Source organism: Pezoporus occidentalis, unplaced genomic scaffold (assembly GCF_034315485.1).
Source record: "Pezoporus occidentalis ecotype Australia unplaced genomic scaffold, CSIRO_AGI_Poc_V1 ctg99, whole genome shotgun sequence".
NCBI lineage: Eukaryota > Metazoa > Chordata > Aves > Psittaciformes > Psittacidae > Pezoporus > Pezoporus occidentalis.
Window position 1 is genome coordinate 4,357,582 of NW_026916358.1, and position 16,919 is coordinate 4,374,500.

Genomic DNA, 16,919 nt, shown 5'->3' on the forward strand with positions numbered 1-16,919 from the left:
CCTTCAGAGCTTTTCCCATTCAAGCCAAAATGCCTCATAGCAACAAAAACCTGAAGGGTATAAATCAGATAGAGAAAGAACAGAGCCGATCAACAGCAGCAGCCATCATAATGCAGGGATAAAGCCCCTCACTGCATTTTCAGGAAAACAACACCCCACCACCACCCTTTTACACCTCTTTCTAAAAACACAGGGCCCTATCCTATGGTGTGTAGTAGAAAAGGCAGTGACATCATTACTCACCGGTAAATGCCCTAGAAGAGGTGTGATGCTGTCAGACACATAGATGATGCTTCCACCAGTGGTTACTGCTATAATGAAGCCATCTAATGCCTAAGGAAAAGACAAGTGGAGAATGCTTTAATGGGAATGAGCGGTGTAAACAGAGCATCTCATTGCGTGTTGATCAAACCAGCTTGACTTCAGCACCATATTGTTATCGAGTTGTAGGAACGTTATCATCTCAAGTTGCAGAACAGTAATTCTCTGATTTTACAGTCTGATTTAACTTTTACAGCACTCTTTGTAGTCTAGTAAAACATACTATTGAAGCAACAAAGGGCTCACAGGAACATTTCATGTCTCAGTTTTTAAATTAATCACACATTTTAATAATGCAAAATGACTAAGACTCGATCCCTTGGAAGTTATTAAAATGAACATTTGAGCTCTGTGTAAATATCAAAGGATGATGAAAGGATGCGGCCCTATCTCAAAATGGTACTTCTCTGCAAACCCCATAAATCTCAGTTTGTATTAATGTAACATTGTATATTGCTGGGCTTTCATGTAAGTAAAAGCAATGCAAATGATCAAATAATCCTTAGCCTGAGTTTTAATTGAGTGATTTATTTTAAAGGTCATGGTATTAGATTACTCATTCCACCCTCCTGCAGTTTCTTCTTCAGTCCCACCTTGCAGTAAGCTCCTTCAGTCCTAGCACTGATGGGGAATATCAGCCTTATTCCCATCCTCTGCCCAGGAACAATTTAACCTTCAAAATTAGTTTCTTCTTTAGTCTGAGTTGCAAGGTTTTGACCTAAATGTTGTTCAAAGTTAAGTCTAGGTAGATTTCCAGATCTACAGCAACCTACCCTGAGCAGACCTCCCCCCAAAATTAAGATTCAGTAGTAGGTGCTCAGGGAATATATTAAAACCTTTCTGTTGTAATGAAGTAGTCATTAGTGAAGCTCCCAAAGCCTTCAAGTGGATCAGGTCTGGGTCTTTCCTGTCAGTTCACTGATTATCTGGAGTCAGTGTTGCTTGCAGGATTTGAGCAGTATGGGCATGGCAAGCGCAACTGAATCAAAGCAGAGTTTGACTGTCCTCCAGAGGTGATACCTGTTCAGGACATAGGGGTACTGCAAAGAGCCTGATCAGGGTGCCATGGTGTTACAAAACCTTACTGCAAACCCAGGCATGCCTCCAAGTCAGACTAGCAGTTGATCCTGTGAGCCACAGCACATCCTTCCCTCCCGCTGGCTTCAATAAGGAAAAGAATTCTGAGCGCACTGGAAAATCCTAATTGTTTTTCAAAAAGGAAAAAAAAAAAAAAAGGAAAACACAAAGCCTTGAATAAAGACACAAACATATGTTCCTCTTTCCAGAGAATGCTGAGCACCCACAACTATTTAAGTCAATGGGAATCTGCTGGTGCTACAATCCTTTGAAAAGCAGGTCAATAACTTATATCCCAGTAGAAGACTGTGTTTAGCATCTCTGAAAACTCTCCAGCTCCTACAGTTACTTTGATTTTGTTAATCTAAGTGCAGAGAAAACGTTTTCTTTCGTGTAGTACATTCAAGCTGTTTTCTAAAAAAGCAGGATAGTTGTTAACCCATAGAAGAGAACAGAGGTTTTACAAGGCAGCTGGATTGTGCATGTTACTATGGTGAACGTTGTTGGATTTTTTTTTCAAATCAAGTCTTTATTTCATATCCAATGCAAATTGTACCAAGTGACTCACATCACAATTCTGTGGTAAAATCAAGTTAATGCATGCAGACAAATTCTATTTTTATTTACTCGCAACTGGTCCTTCCAACATTAAGAGGGCATATCCCCCTTTGAAGATTTAACTAATGCAACAGTCCTACATGAACAAACAGAGCCTAATACCTACTCTTATGTAATCTGATGACAGCCTTTTCAATGGGATAAGAAAAGGCCATTTTCAAGAAAGCTGATGTAGCATCGCAGTCAGTTATGCTGATTCTTTTGAATTAGTGCTCGAAAAAACCCTTCCCACCTTTTAATAACAGGATGGGAAAAACTTCAAGCGGTCTTGTCCAAATGTTAATAAAATAAGATTAATAGAAAGGCGAAAAAGCAGAGAATGATGAACAGCTAGCTCAACAGGACATCCCAATACTCAATGTTATCTTGAAGGGCATGGAAAATCACAGCACCATGAAGGTGATTTGTAGGCTGGGAAACTAAAAGCAATTGTTTTAATCTAAAATTGTGTGGCATACAAGTAGAATCAACAAAGGCCCAGCCAGTCAAGACAACTGCCAATTTACTGCTATCTGAAATATTTCAGTGCAGGCTGAAGGAGTTATGTATGTGAAGTTCCTGCACACTCAGATGGGAATGGGCGATGAAAGCAAGGATCTCGTAACACTGGACCAGGGGAGTCTCATCACAGCAAACTGCAGTGGCCAAGGGACTGCCAGCCCCAGGGGCCAGCAATATGTCCTGGCTTTGTGCCACCCCCTGGTGGGTGAAGTTGCTCCCCTGCACTCCTCCTTGTCTACTGCCAGACCCTGATCTCATCCCCACAGTCACATTGTTTGTGGGAGGAAGAGAAGCTTGTTCTCAAAGGACACTGTGGGACCATGCAACCTCCATGTGTTTGGTACGGGAGAAGATCCTTGCTAGAGAAGGTTCTAGCTGTTATTGAGAGAGAAAAATGCATTTTAGCAGCTCATTTGCATTTCATCTTGAACCTACATAAATGCCATTGAGTCACCTCTCTTCAAATCCCAGCTAGCATTAAAAGCACCTATGGTATAATTTAAAAGTAATTTTAAAACTATCATTGCAAAATAACCCTGTTCCCTGTTAGAATGAAAAGTGTTTGATAAGGGCCTTGAAAAGCATTAGAGTGGAAGTATTAACTGTATCAAACCAAGAGTAGCTGTCAGGTTTTATCTGCTTGTACAGCACCTAGCAGTAGAGGGATGCGACACTGCTGCTTTTTAGGTGCTAGTCTTGCATAAATATTAGGTAATAATAATGCCTTCCAAGAACAGGAGAAAAAGCTGCTGTGTGCCCTTTTCCTCACCTCTGATTGTAAAACTAAAATGTAACCTCTGATTTGAATCCCTCAGCTGGAATGCATTTTTTGGGAGTCCCTGTGCAGCGTTCAGGGCTGCGGCAGCACGGTGTGATGGCACTGTCGAGAGTGAAAAGAGGTAGGGACTCTAATCCCTTGCCCCAGAGACAGCTCTGCTTGACAGTCAAATACAGCAATACCTGAAAACTCCTCTTTCGGAATGGCAGATGACATTTTATTCTAGATGCAGGGGGAATTCCATGACTACTAGACAAAATTGGGAACAGTATATATGCAAGTTCACCTCCAACATCAGCTGGGTGAATTCTTCATTGCTGAGAAATGAAGGCTTCCAGTCCTGCTGAATTTCAGAAATCTCCGTCTGTGCTGAGACTTCTAGACAAATAAAACATTTGCATTTTTTAAATTCAAAGAAACTTGTATCTTGTAAGATGATACATGAGTTGCTATGAAAAGATAGAAATCATATTCAACAAATTGCAGTTTTCAAGCATGGGTTTACATATAGAGACAGTAATGGCTATCTAAACTGGGCCCAATCTTGAAACGTTTTCCTCATGTTTTACTCAGCTCAACTTGAACTGACTTCAGTGGGAGACTGTATTCTCATAGCCATTGGCCTCAAGCAGCCTTACTTGGTTATTGATCTAAAGATAAAACCACTTTGCATGAAAGTAAAATCAAGGCAAAGATTAGCACGTGTCAAATTGATACTTACAATTTCCAACTTCAAAACTAGGGTGCCAGACAGCTAGGGTTCAGCCTACAGCTTCTCTGCCAAATAGGGAGCATCAAGAAAACTCCTTTGGAACAGCCCCAGGGGGCTGTGACCCCGAACAGCAGAGCTATTGCTCTGCTCTCCAAAATGTGTGTGAAACATGAGTGTTTGCAGCAGCCTTACACTGCTGCTACTGCCCCCACTCTCTCCCATGCCTACTGCCAGCCCCACAGTGTATAGCAGCATAGGAGAGGGAATGGAGGACCAGCATCTCATCCCAAACTCTATCTGGAGGAGAGGACCTCCTGTGCTGTCGGACACCATGGAGTTTTGCCTGGCTGTTGGCCAATCTTAGCCCCACAGCAGCCTGAGGATGCTTGTTCCCCGAGGGCTTTCCATGGAGGGGAGAGGCAGACTGGGGTAACAAGTCACAGCTCCACACTCAAACTGGGAACCATACTGGGAGTAACTGGATGCACCATGGTGAGCCATTTCCTTCAAAAACAACCATTCACATTAGCTATACCCAAGTCAGGCAGGGTTCTGGGCAACAGATCTTGAAATTTAGAGACCTGAGCTGGTTTTGTTCACTTCTCTCTCTGCTTGTCCAAGAGTCCTCCCTTATTCAGCTCTAGTAGGGAGGGGATGCTGAGCACTGCCTGTCTTCTTTTGGTGCTGCCTGCTAATTAATCCTACTGATTAACACTTTCAGGACAGATAGTATCCAATGCTCCCCATTTGAAGAACATAGGCAAACTGGACAGATAAATGCAAATGGCTAAATGATATTAAAGGCAGCAAATTTATACCAGTGCCTGTGCATATCGTTACCTAGAAAGAAATCAAAGCCTCTGTTCAGGCTTTATTAGTAGAAATGCAGCTGCCTGCTTCTACCAGCTTGTTCAGCTCACTTTCTGCACTGCTGGGGGCTGTCATGGATAGCATGGCGGCTCTCCACAGCCCACATGATCCTACATGGAGGTTCAAAACCAGACTAAGGAAAAAGAGAGATCAGCCTGATGGATTTTTATTATAGTTTCAGAATACAGGGTACTTTCAGCAGATCCATAGCTTGGAAAAGTTGATATACATGAAACAGCAACTGTTAAAAGAATTACTTGAGATTTGGGAGATTCTGTGGATTAAGAATAAGCAGGCTGTTTATGAACTAAAAAAAAAAAAACAACTGAAAACTGACCTCCTCCTCTGTTATGACTAAAATCTTAGTTTAACCTACTAAACGAAAGGGAAATATGATTGAATGAACCAGATCCAAAGTACGCTGAAGATAACATTTTAAAACGCTGATGCTTTGTATTGTACTGTGTGACTACTAATCTGGTTTAAAAATAGATAATATTTGCTTTTTTTTTAGCAAGTGCACAAAACCCAGTCACATTTTGACCCAATTACTGTGCAAGGATTTGTGACTACTAGCTTTCTTTTACCTAGTTGTTCTTCCAGAAATGAAGTGCCTTTTGCAGTAAATCATCTGGCCTATCAGCTACACTTACCTACATTTATTCAGATCTTGTGTGATTGTTCTTTGCTTGGCTTTATGATTGAGTATGTTCACATTCTCCTTTACTCTGCCTTGGGCAGCTAAAGAAACCCCCATATGTTCTTACTGTCATTTTTTTAATAGTTATATATGATTATTAAACTTTGAGATGTCCTAGTTATGCCCTCCTGTATGAAATCATCTTGTCTGTGGCAAAAATTTATTTAAGGCAAACTTGTGCTCTAACAACAGAACCACTATAATTATTTCCTCAGTAAGTTTGACACTGGTGACTCCATTATGTTGGGAGTCATTATATAAGAATTTTTATGGTCTCTTCCATTTCACCCAGAGCTCTCCAGCGAGCTCTGTGTGGTGCTGGATGAGCAAAGGTGAGCTAGGCGGTGCAGTACATTGGCTCGTGAGACCCCTTTCTGCTTTGTGGGACCAGGGACGTTCCCCTCAGTCACTCACCAAAGCCTTTTCCTCACAGAGACAGAGCAAGGGAGCCCCGTTTTAAACCAGTTCCCTGATTTATAAGGGAGAAGTGTTTCTATTGTCCACTGCTGGTGGATGTCCATGCCTCAGGGAGCCCACAACACACATTCCTCTCACTGACTAGAAACTAGACCAAGCAGATTAAATCAGCAGGGTCAGAAATCTCCTCTGCCCTCTCTGAGGGTACATTTCTAAAGCACTCAACTGTCACTGCTCTGTGCATTAAAAAATAAATTCCTGGCCTTCTAAGGCTGAACTTTACCACTGCAACTGCACGCTGCGATGTAGCTTCTGCTTGCACACGCTGGGTGAAGCACACCTGCTATCCGTGGACGTAATTTGCTGAAGCTGACTTCACAAATTGGGCCCTTTCTGGTCTAAGTTTTCTGCTCACTGGAGAACTGAGTCCTACACAGTCCACTGAGGAGGAGCAGGGGGGCTCAGCAGATTGCTTCCCTGCATTTTTCTGTAGAGAAGCTGGGGTGAATGCTTTGTTCTTCTGCTCACAATATTGCAAGTTTCAAGGAAGGGACTCTTGCCTCTGGCCCCAAATCTCTCTTGTTCAAAGTGTCTTTCTTCTTAATGCATGCTGCAGGGCACTGTTGCCCTTCTTCCCTTGGTTCCTGCCATTCACCCCTTCTCTAGCAGGTTGAGTCATCCTCAGATGAAGAGTAGTCAAGGAGATGGATCTGGGCAGCACAATGCCTGCAAATGATCTTTTTGGATGAGACAGAAAAAACATCCCAACTTTATGTTGGCACTTTTAGGCCCCTTGAGCCATTCTGATAATCACTGAAGGAAACAAGATATTGTAGTAACTGTCTGGCAAGTGCACGAAGAGCTGCAGTAAATCTTACCGTTGTGTTTCTGCAGAAAGCCAATGACTTTTTCCAGCACAGTAGTTTTGTCCATTTTGCGAGTGTTGCCTGGAAGCATGGAGCTGAGCTCTTTGATGAGAACATTGAACTGATCACGCCTCTTCTTCTCAGACTTGTTACGTGAAGCCCTGTGGACCAGGGAAAAAAAAAGGATGACCAAGAGGAAAAATCGTCATGCGCCTGCTCTTTGCAACATACACACATAGAAATTAACTTGCTGTGTGCCTCACATGAAGAGCGACACTGGCCTCCAGCAAAGCTGCAGGGACAAATAGGAGGCAACTCTTCCCACCTCCTGCTCTTGTCTTTGAGCTCCCTTTAGAGTCCAGTGGGGAGATGGAGGCTCTGCTTGCCCATCTGTGCTGCTGTTGGACACTCTGTCTACATCAGGTTGGCTTTAAGCCTGTAGGTGAAGGAGCTGTGCCCATCTCCTAAGCATGCACAGAATCCTGAAAGTACATACAGCCTCTGATGAGGCACTCGGAACCAGAAGAAATAAGAATACTGTGACAACACTAAAATCATCCATAAAGAAGAGTGGGGACTAGTAAAACTATGGGTCATGCTCATCTGTGCAGTCCTAACAGGAGAGAGGGACCCCATTCTTGCAGCTCAGCCATTGCACTGGAGCTAGGTCCATCTAGAGGGACCAGCCTCCTTTGGTTACAGGTCCTCTGGTTACCTCCAGGCTGGCTTATAGAGAGGAATCAGGCTGTTGTCTCCCAGTCATTAAGATCAGGGATCCGAGTAGAGCTTGCTGCAGCTCTCATCTAGTTCATATGTCACCTACTTCATTCTCCTTTCCAAGGTGACAAGGGCAAGCAGGAGGGAGGGCATCCAGCATGTCTTATCCCACCCAGCATGGACTGCATGTGGGATACCCGACCTGGGGGCTGAGAAGTCCTGCAGCTTTCTTTGCCAGTCTTGTCTGTTTAGTTTACAAACTCCTCAGATAAAGCCTGCTTCTGCTGTTGTGCATGAAAAGCTCATAGGAAGAAAGGATCTGATTTCAATTGGGGCGTTTTGGCACCACAACAATACTGTCATTACGGTTGTTGATAATCTTTTCGGTGTGGGCACTTGATATTTTTTTTTTAAATTGTATGTCAACCTATACACAAGCGTTTTCTGAATTGCTCCCATGAATACAACAGTCATTCTACTTGGAGGTTATCACCCCGGCTTCTGTAGCCAAGTGAAAATACAGATAAATATAACCCAGAAGATTTGTGTTTGTTCTTCTGAAAGGTCCTCAAGCAAACAAGATTTGCTTTGTTAATTATGTAAAGATCTAAAAATCTGGTTTCATGTAGACAGGAAAGAAAAGCCAAGAGGCCAGTTCTCACTCTGAATTTCTTAGTCCCAGCTAACTCTGTCGTTCCTCATGAGCTCTGGATGCATGCTAGTGAAAATCAGAGCAGAATTTAGCCCAGCATTTACATCCCCTTAAAGGACCAGGATGGCCATAAACTCCAGCAGAGAAATCACTGCAGAGGCTTCTGGATGTTACTACTGACAGAGGGGTAATTTTTGTTTGTCTTGCTCTCAACCCTGAACACACTTGGAGATACACTGGATAGAAGCCAACACTTGATTATTTTACAGCTTTGAACACAAGAGATTGGGTGGATACCGCCTGACTGATTTCAGCCTGTTCTTATTACAGTGCAAAAGGCTGTCAGAACAAGATGTGAAAAGCTCCAGCCTTATCCTATTTCTGCACAGTTCAAGGGGATGTTAAGAACGTCAACATTTTACTTCCTCGTAATTCAATCCTCAGTTCATTTTAAGCTTAAAGGGTCTTGATCTCCTGCCCTGAAAATAAAACAAAACACCAACCATCTATAGAGAAAGTGTTGCTTTTTCTAAAATATAAAGTATCTATTTTTAACACTTGACATTTTATTCACAAAGGAAATAAAAAACTCCTCTAGTGGAAACAACTCTACCAAAATCTGAATTGATGACCACAGTAAAATCTTTAAAAGGAAAAAATAAGGAAAAATGGGGGGGGGGGGGGAAGGGAGAAAAACTATCCCTGAACAATTGTAAATGCTTTGTTCAGTCCAGTTGTAAATGTGTTAAATCATGTAGTTTTCATCACTTCCCTTGGAAGGTTATTTTCTAGGCTTGGAAATAATATGTCTGCTATGGCACATAATTTACAGTAAGCCAAAAGAGTCCCTATCTTAATTCCATACTATTTGTCCCAGTTCTGCTCCCTCTTCACTACTCCAAGAAAAAAAACAAAACAGCATATCCAAGGGGAAGAGGCACAGTATGAATAAAATGTGGCTTTTTAGTGAATACAGCTAAAAGCAATACAGGACAGCCTGAATTCAGAACGGTAAAATGTGTCATAAACAGCCAATGTTATTCTCTTATATATTTGCTGCTTGTCACCTTAAAGAGACACTGACACCTGCTAACTACCAGTCATTACGTCTTGGTGATTTACAATGGAATACAACTTTACACTAAATTTCATATTTCTTTTTGCTGCCCAGTGGGATATGTTCTACATGCAACAAAGGAAGTAATTGTGCCACATACCTTCATTCTTAAATTTACTCTTCATGGAGTGGAAAAAGGCAAGTGGTCTTATCCATTTATTAAACGCTTTCTCATGGCTCACTTCAAGCTGGTTTTGGTTGGAATTTTGAATTCAGTGAATTGAAAAAAAAAACCAATAAAACCTACTAAATTAAACTAAAATAAAAGCAAATAAAGAAAAAAGTACACAAAGCACATTTTTTGTTTTAAAATAATAAATCCATAAACCAAAATAAACCTCATCTAGGATCAAAGAATTGAAATTATGGTTTCTGATCTCCAGAGGATCAGAAGACCTGAAAGAGATCTTCAGTGCCCACAAGTGTGGTGTCATCATATCCACATTTTAGTCCTTGTGGCTTTGGAGTGAAGTAGTAGCTTAGGGAGTCAGCTGATGCAGAATGGGGCTCAAAATAAGCAGTCTCCATGTCTTGGCCAAATACTAAACACTTAGAAAAGGGCTGGGAGAACAGGTGCCTCTCCTTGGGAGAAGATGGATCCTCTTCTCATTTCTATATAATACAACCTGTATGTGCCTAATAAATTGCAGCAGACAGTAAAATGTGGGGTGTGTGTGTGTGTGTGTGTGTGTGTGTGTGTGTGTGTGTCTAACCTGAGAAACCCAGCTTCTGGTCCATCCCTGAAGAGTTAGATCTAGAAATATCCAATCTCACCTACTTTTAACACAGAAAATGAAAGAAAAGAACAATTTTCTTGTTTTTTTAATCTCTTCTCATGTTTCTCAACACTGAGGGACCCAGTCCTTATCCCAAATAGAAGAAAACAAAGAAAACATTTCCCCTGAGGCACAGCACAGATGAGAGTCCCGAGTTTTCAAGGCACAACAGTAAGATGTTCAGCAAATGGCTTCTCCCAAGTCTGACTCTCTTTAAAGCTTTGGAAGAAAACCTGTACTTTTTAAATAAATCTGAGTGATTTTAGTATAAGGTAGTAACCGTAGACCTTCATAAAGTCTCTCATGGTTTCAAACTTAATTTCAAATTCAGACTTATTTATCAGAATCAAAATGTACTTAATTACAATTTAAAGAAACAATTTCCTTTTCTCATTTTCAAAGTTATCACTTTTTATCCACCTTGATAGAGTCCTGCCCCAGGGCATGACAAAAATTCCCTCCAGGAACAAATGGCATGAAAGCCATACCAGATGGCGATGATAATTGTTGATAGTGAGGATATGTGTGAGCCTATTTTTTCCTATATGGATTCATTTAATGCATTAAAAAAACCACAACAATTAACACACAGATATGTTGAAGATAATCAGGCCTTAAGAATATGAAGCAACAATCTATGGTGGGTTTCCTTCCCCTTCTTCCCCCTTCCCTGACCCTGGGGCTCTGGGGAAGGTTGACACCTCCTGCTGTGCTGCAGGATGAGCATGGAGATGCTTGGAAGAGCCATCTCTTTGCCCTGGCCTCAGTGGGCACCCCTTGCAAGCCTAAAGGGAGGCAGTTGGGTTGGCACTTTGCTCCTGATAGCAAAGGCAGGCCTTCTGCATCCTTAGCACGCACACATTAAGAGGAGGAAGCAAAGGGAAACAGTTGAGCTTGGCTGCAGCCTGTGCTGACCTATATTGGGGAGAAAAAGCTGCAGGGAGGAAAGAAGCAGTGTCAGAATCAAAAGAGATGAAACTGGATCAACTAGTTGTGCCTGGACTGGCAATACTCTCATTAGAGGGGAAGCGAGGGGAAAGAGGTGTGCAATACATGGCTCCCTCTAAAGCAATTAAACTGCGGTTTTGATAACACATCCAGAAAAATAACCACCTCAAATGCTTCCAAACAGCTTTTCTGCAGATGCCAGTCAGATCTGACAGTTATTAGGAGTTTTACTGCCATAGGTCTTCTGCCTTGAAACACACCTTTTCCCTCCCCACTAAGTGTTCACAATTTCCTGCCAACCGGGAGCTGATGACGGAGTGCAGAATGTATGTGCGTGAAGGTTTGTGCCTATTTAGGGCTGTCACAAGCACTTTCTGTGGTTTTTCTCTGCTCTGAAGGTAACTTCTGGGTGTTCTTATCACTGTGAGACAGGCATTGATGAATAAAGGGCCACCATAAGAACCCCCAATTTTTTAGTTATCTTTTGCAAAATGTACTCTGTATAAAAAACCCACATTTTTTATACACTCAGGGAGCTCAGATGATGTATTATAGTGGCAGGAGTACGTTGTTGGTTCTTCGGTTCTCATGTTGTGCAGTAATGTGAAGAAAATGATCAATGCTTTTTTGACATTTTCCACAGAAAACATCGTTACGTTATTTTCTTCTTACAGGGTAGCCGAGAATAGGAATCTGACATGGCAGTTTTTCAAGTGGTGCTTGGCTGTATTTTTTTTAATTAATTGATCATGGATAAAACAGCTTCTGCAGCAACAAACAGTATCAAGATCATCACAAGTTAAACAGAGAGTTATAAAAGAAAAAATGCTCACCTCTTTGCCCTGTCTTTCTCATCTTCATCCATTAGATTGTCTAAGCAGTTTTTTCTGTTGAAGGAATGCGAGAATCATTATGAATTGTCATTTTGTTAGCTCTACTTGCAGGTTAATCTCAGAGTTGCTCTATTTCATTTTAATAAGAGCGATGATATTCAGGTCAGATAAATGTGTCAGCAGTGCTTTATGCCACAGTCCTTGATTTTAGGAAACATCCGTTGTGAATAATGTTAGTTCTGAGCGTCACGCTAGCCTTAGGGGCTCCAGCCAGAGATCAAGGCTCCCAGGCACAACATGGTGCGCCAGCACAGTACAAAAACAGAGACTTCTTGAGGGAATTTTTTCATGTGGAGGTTACTCTCTGCAAACTTGCAGGCTGGATAAGCCCTCGGGACTGCCAAGTTGGGAAGGCATTTTCAGTGCCCCCCATTTGCCCCAAAACCACCCCCAGTGCATTAGCTGGCATCACCAATGCCTGACTTCTCAAATGGGGCTTCCTGCTGGCATGCTCTTTGTCCTCCTCTGTGGGTCCTGACTCAAAGCCAAAAGAGACGGTAGTAACTCTATTGAATTACACCCCAAATTCAAAGTGTACTCATAAATCCCAGTGGCCAAGCCGCACTGTGAAAAACCCCTCCCCATAGGTCAGACAAACCATCTGCATGGCAGTGCCACACTGAGCATGGGGACTGTGCCATCCCTGTCACTCTTTTTGCTGATCTTCACCAAAATGTTGTGACCTGACATAAGGTTTATAGTTCAATTGCTCCAATAGCACTTTGAGCTGGGAGGAGAAAGTACTCTGAGCACAAGACATGTTCATACAGCAGCACAATAAAAGGGGGTAATTGAGTAAATTTGTGTGGGCAAGACAAAGGGAAAAACACAAGAGCAGCCCAGCTGAAGGCTGAGATCCTGAGAACGCTTGTTGCCATATCACTGCCCACCCTCCTTTGCTCCATGGCCTCATGAAAAGTGATGCTTGAGCTGTAAGCTCTTCAGCTCAAGGAAGAATCCCTGTGCTGCTGCAGCCTCTCAGGGCACCTCATGCCCATGTCAGGCACAAAAGCCTTGTGCTGCTGCATCCTACATGAATATTTTCCAAACCGGCAGCACAATACTGCTACAAACCCTGGATTGTCAGTGCGTCATTTTCAAAGCAGCAGTGTAATGACAGGCAATGGTAACACTCACTTTCAAAAATCAATTTCTCATTTAATGAGTTCTTAACAAATATGACATGAATAAAATTGGAGGGGGAGAGAAGGGAAGTTAATTGCTAGGCATTATTTAAGCCCATGGTGTTTTCCACATATGAGTCACACATAAATAGGCTTGTTTAAAGAACATTTTATGGAAAAACAGGAATGCAAAGTTATTGATAGTAAGAGCAGTGGGTAAATTCTGTCTTTCTGCTACTAATTCTCCTACAGTAATATTCCACCTGCTCATTACTCAACAGTTAGCTAAGAACATGAAACTACCCTGTAATGTTTATCAAATATAAGAGGAATGAGGAATTAAAGCCACAGGTCACTGACTGGAGGGTAAAGATAATACCTCATGGCATTCAACTCATTGATGGAGGAAATATGAAAGCCGAGGGACTGGCTTTTTTAGTCATAACTGGCAAATTTAAGTTGCTGAGTTCCACCATACAGAATAAAAGAATGAATAATGCTATGTAATTTTAAAATGTTTTTTCAGATATTTATTTGGCCTTGCAAAACAGCCAAGTCAGCCATATATCACTCTCCATATTTTAGACTAGGAAGATTTATAGACCCAGTTAAAATTTATTCACCAGTGTTTTACAAATACTTTAGGTGGTTATTTGCCCAATAGCAGAATCAGACTGCTAGCCCAGCAAGTATGTTTTCAAATAATTCAGGCTAAACTGTAGAGATAACGTTCAGTGTTTTTATTTGTTCATTATTGCAATGAAAATGTTCACCTGCATTATCCAAGAACAAAGAAGGCACCAGTTAACAAGGGCAAGTGTTAGCATTTAGGATTTTGCTGTAGTTCTTTACTAGACCTTTGCTCAAAATGCTCTGTTGCCTGCACCCCCGTTGAATGTAGGGTATGACAAGCAAAATGGGGCAGTGTCAGCAGAAACTGCTTTCTCTGAATCCCTGAAGGTCTTCCTCTGCTGCACCAAGGCTTCCTCTGGTTGTAACAAATTCCCACTAGAAAGCAGGAATATGGGGTGAGACCTCTGGATGGATCTGATGATGGATGGGGCAGTCAGGATCAGCTGTTTTGGACAAGTACAATGTACCTAATGGAAAGGGGCTTCCTAGAGCTGTACCCTATAAGCAGTCAAAGAATTACACTGCTGGGAAACCTCTACCCTTACAAGAGAGCAACAGGTCTAACTGGTCTGTTCTGCCAAGGATTTGGCTACATCTGTAAAGCAATCCATGGCCAGCTTCCAGTAAACAAGGTTTCTCACCGACTGGCATGAAATTCTGGACCTGCTGTGCTGTCGCTAGTGTTAGACAATACCTAATTGTCATTTTGCTTCTGTTTGCTCACAGGGCAAAATCTCCAGAGCTTCGTAAGCATTGCTAACAGCTTTTGCCAGAACATACGTATCATATGAAATTAAAACTGCTCTCAATAAAATAGATATGGCAAGTACACAACTGCTGTGAACCAGTATTGCCATCCCTCTCCTGAGCCACACCAGATGCTGGCTTATATCTGGAGGAGAAAACCATGGCATGGGGCTTAGGCATGTGCTTAGAGCAACCTGCTTGCTTTATGTTATCCTCCCTCATCTGGGAAGGTCCCAGATAGCAAACTGGAAATCTATTCTCTCATCCCTATCAGTGCCTGGTTTCTGAGGCAATTCTGGCTTGTTGCGATGAGGGAAGCAGGCAGTAAACATTGTGGCTCTGTGCCACCTTTCCCTGCAATGAGGTAACGTAAAAAAACCCTGGTGTCACAAGGATTTATCTAATGAAAACAGTTTGGAAACCTAAAGGTAACACCACCACATGTTGTAACTCCTGCCAACAGAGTACTTAACAGCTCCAAGTTACACTTGGAGCTTCATTAATATCATTATCAACAAGCAGTGAAGATGCTATTTCTCAAAAAGATGGGAACCACCTGGAATAAGGAGAAGAAAGCTCAAGTACTACCATCAGGGTGGTACTTGGACAGACACACAGAAAGACACATATCCACAGGCAGAGAAGAGTGACATTACGGAAAGAGAAGACAGGCTAAAACTTAAATCTATAGCTGTGGCTTAGTTATCAGATGGAGAACAGCACAAACATACCCCCCACATTCATTCATACAATGATTAGTTGCTTGGGAAAGAAGTAATTCAGGCAGAGTGTCAGCTTGTTCCATGGACTCCACAGAAGAAAAATTGCACATGTTTATTTTGATACAGTCTATTCCCAGTGGACACAAAGCTTGCACTGTAAAATTCATCTGGCACTGATCACCTTATCCTGCACTGGAAATGTTTCATTACCAAATTAAACTACTACTTTTTCATGTGGGTGAGGTTGGTTTCAATCCTTCCTGCCCTACTGCTCATAAGGATATGCTATAAAATGACTGACACTCAAACGTAAGTAATCAGTTGTTGATTTCCCACCGAGTTGCCATGAGGTCAGCTAATCTCAGTTCCTACAAATCAGCCTGACATTTAACAAGAATTTTTAATCATATTCGTTTAACACAGCTGAATTAAATCAGAGACAAATTGTTTTTAGAGGTCCTGATACGCGCCTGGGGAAGCCTGATGAGAAATTGCAGTGCTTGTGCTCCTCTAGCTCTGTGTTGGGCAGCTGTGGGGGAAAGACTGGGCTTTTCCTCCACTTCCTTCTCCAGCACGGTGGGGTGTCTGTGTCTACCACCCATGGGTCTGCTTGGGGTATTCAGCCACTTCTCTTGTACAGGGCATGCTCAGCCCTGAGGAGAGGGGTGCTGCCTGCCATACCTTGGTGCTGCTTCCCACCCACTGTAGATATACCTGAGCCCTCCCTTGGACCTCATGCTCAGACCACTTAGGATGCTGATATAATACCACCAGCAGAAGAAGAGATGATGATATTGCACTTGGTGAACAATCCTCTCACAGAAAGGAGACGGGCAAGGGTTGCAGGGAAAATTGGGACACTGGGAAGAAACATCTTGAACTACCTTCTGGCCTGTGGGCAAACCTTCCCCAACAACTGTTATCTTTGTGAAGAGGGAAGAAAAAGAGCAACAGAGTGGAGGGGAGACATGTTCCTGTGCCTTCCAGACACATCATTCAACCTTCAGTGCCATCTCTTGGCATTGTGGTTGGACAATGGTGCTGTCCCATGAGTGCTCTACAAATGGCTTAGATGGGCACGAGCTAACATTGGGGAGCACCACTCTTTAGCTTGGCACTAGCAGCTCTACCCTCTTCTTCTCAGGAAGGGCAGAGCTCTGGAATGAAGTAAACCATACTGGCAAGTAAAATATTTCCCTTCCAAGCCTTTCTGGGGGAAAACAGAAAGATTAGCAAATGGTAAGTGGCAGAAGAGGTCACAGAGTAACAGGCAAGAGGTGACCGTCTGACCATTTTAAACACATTAGTCCACGTTTCTGTGATGTGGAGAGGGCTATGACATGAAGGATTTGTAGAAATACAAATCAGAATAAATCAACAGATTAACAGATGCATCAAATGAACTGCACCTCTTCATCTTATTTTTCAGGTGTAAACCTATGAACTGTTACAAGAAAACGCTGGAGTTCATATCTAAATGCAATGCAATCCCACCTTTAGCAATCAAAATTGATTTATCAAAAAGTAAATAGTCTTAAGAAAACTTAAGAAAAGCTAGTAAAAAAATCACATTCCTGATGACACACATTGCTATTTGAGAACGGACTGTGACTTTTCAGTGGGAGAATGACAGTCTGCAGTTACCATGGATCATGTCATTCTGCGATTATCGTGGGAATTACTGTTTTAACAAGTAAAGGAAAAATCCAGTAACATGGTAAGTGTCCAGC

General features: G+C 42.2%; 1 protein-coding gene across 7 annotated transcripts in view; it reads right to left on the reverse strand.

Annotated features, from left to right (window-relative positions):
* NPAS2 (neuronal PAS domain protein 2) overlaps positions 1 to 16,919 on the reverse strand; it is a 104,578-nt gene that overhangs the window by 41,626 nt on the left and 46,033 nt on the right. For 5 of the 7 annotated variants that reach the window (XM_062607005.1, XM_062607006.1, XM_062607003.1 and 2 more), the window contains exons 2-5: positions 11,904 to 11,957; positions 6,873 to 7,021; positions 3,582 to 3,673; positions 244 to 333 (exon numbers count right to left, since the gene is read on the reverse strand). In XM_062607005.1, coding sequence (XP_062462989.1) covers positions 244 to 333; positions 3,582 to 3,673; positions 6,873 to 7,021; positions 11,904 to 11,957 — 385 coding nt within the window. Of the gene's footprint in view, positions 1 to 243; positions 334 to 3,581; positions 3,674 to 6,872; positions 7,022 to 11,903; positions 11,958 to 15,230; positions 15,472 to 15,525; positions 15,547 to 16,919 lie in introns of those variants that run through there. The other 2 variants (XM_062607008.1, XM_062607009.1) reach the window with 2 other exon arrangements.